This window comes from Thamnophis elegans, chromosome 13 (assembly GCF_009769535.1).
Source record: "Thamnophis elegans isolate rThaEle1 chromosome 13, rThaEle1.pri, whole genome shotgun sequence".
Taxonomy (NCBI): domain Eukaryota; kingdom Metazoa; phylum Chordata; class Lepidosauria; order Squamata; family Colubridae; genus Thamnophis; species Thamnophis elegans.
Window position 1 is genome coordinate 1,789,478 of NC_045553.1, and position 3,290 is coordinate 1,792,767.

General features: G+C 41.9%; 1 protein-coding gene across 1 annotated transcript; it reads right to left on the bottom strand.

The window, feature by feature from the left end:
• Positions 1 to 1,060: 1,060 nt before the first annotated feature.
• ORAI1 (ORAI calcium release-activated calcium modulator 1) lies at positions 1,061 to 1,832 on the bottom strand. Its single transcript, XM_032229433.1, has one exon. The coding sequence runs from the start codon at positions 1,793 to 1,795 to the stop codon at positions 1,238 to 1,240; it is 558 nt and encodes a 185-aa protein (XP_032085324.1). The 5' UTR covers positions 1,796 to 1,832; the 3' UTR covers positions 1,061 to 1,237.
• Positions 1,833 to 3,290: the final 1,458 nt, after the last annotated feature.

Sequence of the window (3,290 nt, forward strand, 5' to 3'; positions counted from 1 at the left end):
TGAGTGTGTGTGTGCATATATATATATATATATATATATATATATATATATTGTTTATCAGCACAAATGCAACATATATATACACATACATACATACATAGATGATAGAAGATAAATAGATAGATGATTGATATAGAAAGATATATAGAAATAGAGATAGATAGATAGATAGATAGATAGATAGATAGATAGATAGATAGATATAGATATATATATATAGATAGAAATAGAGATAGATAGATAGAAATAGAAATATAGATAGAAATAGATAGATAGAAATAGAAATATAGATAGAAATAGAGATAGATAGATAGAAATAGAAATATAGATAGAAATATAGATAGAAATAGAAATATAGATAGAATATAGATAGAAATATAGATAGATAGAAATAGAAATATAGATAGAAATATAGATAGAAATATAGATAGATAGATAGATAAAGATAGATATAGAGATATAGAGATTAGAGATATAGATGGATGGATGGATAGAGATAGATAGATAAATAGATATAGATAGATAGAAATAGAGATAGATAGATAGATAGATAGATAGATAGATAGATAGATAGATAGATAGATAGATAGATAGATATAATAGATAGATAGATATGTAGATTTTCACTGGTGGAGTTATGCTGGTCTTGTTGTATTCTGGTCTTTTCTTACACAGGAAAAGACCTGAATACAACAAGACCAGCATATATATTTATATAAAAAATTGGAAAATATAGGTAGAAAATAATTAGGCTAAAATGGGAAACGGAAATAATGGAAATAAAATGTAATATGAAATATAGATAGATAGATAGATAGATAGATAGATAGATAGATAGATAGATAGGGAGGGAGGGAGGGAGAGAGAGAAAATCTTAAAGGAGGGAAACGGGATAACACTCTTGTTTACTAAAGAATTTTAAATATGTATCAAAAAATTTAAAAAAAATTTTTAAAAAAGAAATAAGCCCGATTCACGGCAAGGGAAGTGGGGGACCCGGAGAATGGTGGGCGCTGGGCAGCACTCCCAGATGTTGCTATTCCACAACGTGACGAGAACAAATCTTTTCGCCTTTTATTGATTTAATTATTATTTCTTAAAAGCTCTTAAGAAGGTCCACTCCTGTAACCTCTCCCCCTCCTACACAGAGGTTACAGCTCAAGACAAATTCGGAAAAGGTCATGAGAACCTGGTTGGGCGCCACTACGTTCCATCTTCCCAACCGGAAGGCCGCGCTCTAGGCAAAATGGCCGCCGGGGGAGGGCAAGGTATCCCCTCTGTGGTCCAGCTGGTCCTGCAAACGGGCGAACTCGGCCAGCTCGTTCAGCTCCTGGAACTGCCGATCCGTCTTGTGAGTCACCAGCGAGCGATAGAAGTGGACCGCGAAGATGATGAAGACCACGCCGAAGGGGACCATGATGGTGGTGGAGGTGATGGCGGCCGCCTCGCCTGCGGTGATGGTGCCGTTGCTCGCCTGTGCATTGGCACCCGTCTTCTTCAGCGGGTGGAATTTAACCCAACAGAGAAGCACCACCTCAGCCAAGAAGAGCAAGGTCCCGATGACGGTGGAGAAGGCCCAGGCCAGCTCAATGTGGCGGTGCATGCGCTCGTGGGGCGACTCCTTGACCGAGTTGAGGTTGTGAACGTTGCTGACGGCCTCAATGTTGGGCAAGATGCAGGTGCTGATCATCAAGGCGAAGAGGTGGACGGCCACCAGGACGGTCGTGCAGGCGCTGAAGGCGATCAGGAGTCCCGGCGGATAGTCATGTTCCGCGTCTAGCTGGACTTCCACCATGGCCACCTGGAATGGAGCAGACAATGAAGCAAAGGTTCTCAAAAGATCTTCGGAGGCTGAACAACAAGGCCTTGTTGGAGGCAAAAAGTGTATTAATATATATTTTATTGGTCTATTGGTCTCCGGACGCACTTCAAGGTGCTAGTCGTTACTTTTAAAGCCCTACATGGTTTAGGACCTGGCTACCTGAGAGACCGCCTCCTGCCACTTACCTCCCAACGACCAACAAGATCTCACAGGTTGGGCCTCCTCCGGGTGCCGTCGACCGGACAATGCCGGCTGGCGGCCCCCCCAGGGGAGGGCCTTCTCTGTAGCTGCGCCGGCCCTATGGAACGATCTTCCCGTAGAGATCCAGACCCTTCCCACTCTCCCGGCCTTCCGTAAAGCCATCAAGACCTGGCTGTTCCGGCAGGCCTCGGGCTGTTGATCAATATCCAGCCCCACTTAGACAGAATGGATGGTGTGTTAATTTTAATAATTGTACCTCTTATCTTAAATTTTTAAATGTTTTTTTATCTTGCCTGTGAGCCGCCCAGGTAGTCCCAATGGGAGTGGGCGGCATACAAATTTTATTAAACTAAACTAAACTTATTGGTGGCAATAAGTGTATTAATATATATTTAATTTTCTTTCTATATGTCTCCTTGGTTATTCCCAGCAGGAAAAAGTCCTGGTTTATATTCTATTTGTCCCTCTGTAATTTGTTGTATCCATAGGTACAATGACACAACAATGTTAATGCGATGATTGAAAGTTGTTATAGATGGGGGGGAAAAACAATAAAAATCTATTAAAAAAGAAAGAAACCGTGTGGGCAATTATTGAGAAGAATTTCAGATGTGGTTGTTTCCCAGTAATCGCACACAGGTATTGCTTTTCGTTTCTCACCCCAAGGAGAGGAAGAGGCGGAAAGAAAGTTACCCAAATATGTTTATACTACACAAGGAATTCCTTAATCGCCATTCACAGCAACCCATCCATAAAACTCTCGTCCTATTTCGCATCTCATGCCAAGGCCAACTTTAACCACGGTTAGTCGAATCCACCATCGTTTGCAAAGGGCAAGGGCCGAGATTCCCACAACACGCCAAAACCCAAATCAACCTTGCTGGAGAATCCAAAACTACAGGGAGGAGACGCAAGTTTTCAACTATCCGGATCAACAGAGGAAAAACAGGATTTGGAGAAAGAGGAAGGAAACAGATGTCTGTCGAAGGAAGGAGAAGAAAAATAAAATAGGCCTTCGCGTGGAAAAAAGCAAAGTTTAAATGTTGAACAAAGTTTAAAAATTCATCCCCCACCAATGGGAAGGAGGGGGGGGGTTGAGATTTTTACCCCCTCCTAGCCGAAAAGCGAGATTCTCCTAGTCCATTTTTATCCCCCTCTTCTGTCTCAGGTGCCGCAGAAACCAAAGTATCCAATATTAACAGATAAACAAATTGTTCATCTGTTTGGAAGGGCCCTTGCAGGTCATCTAGTCCAACCCCCCGCTCAC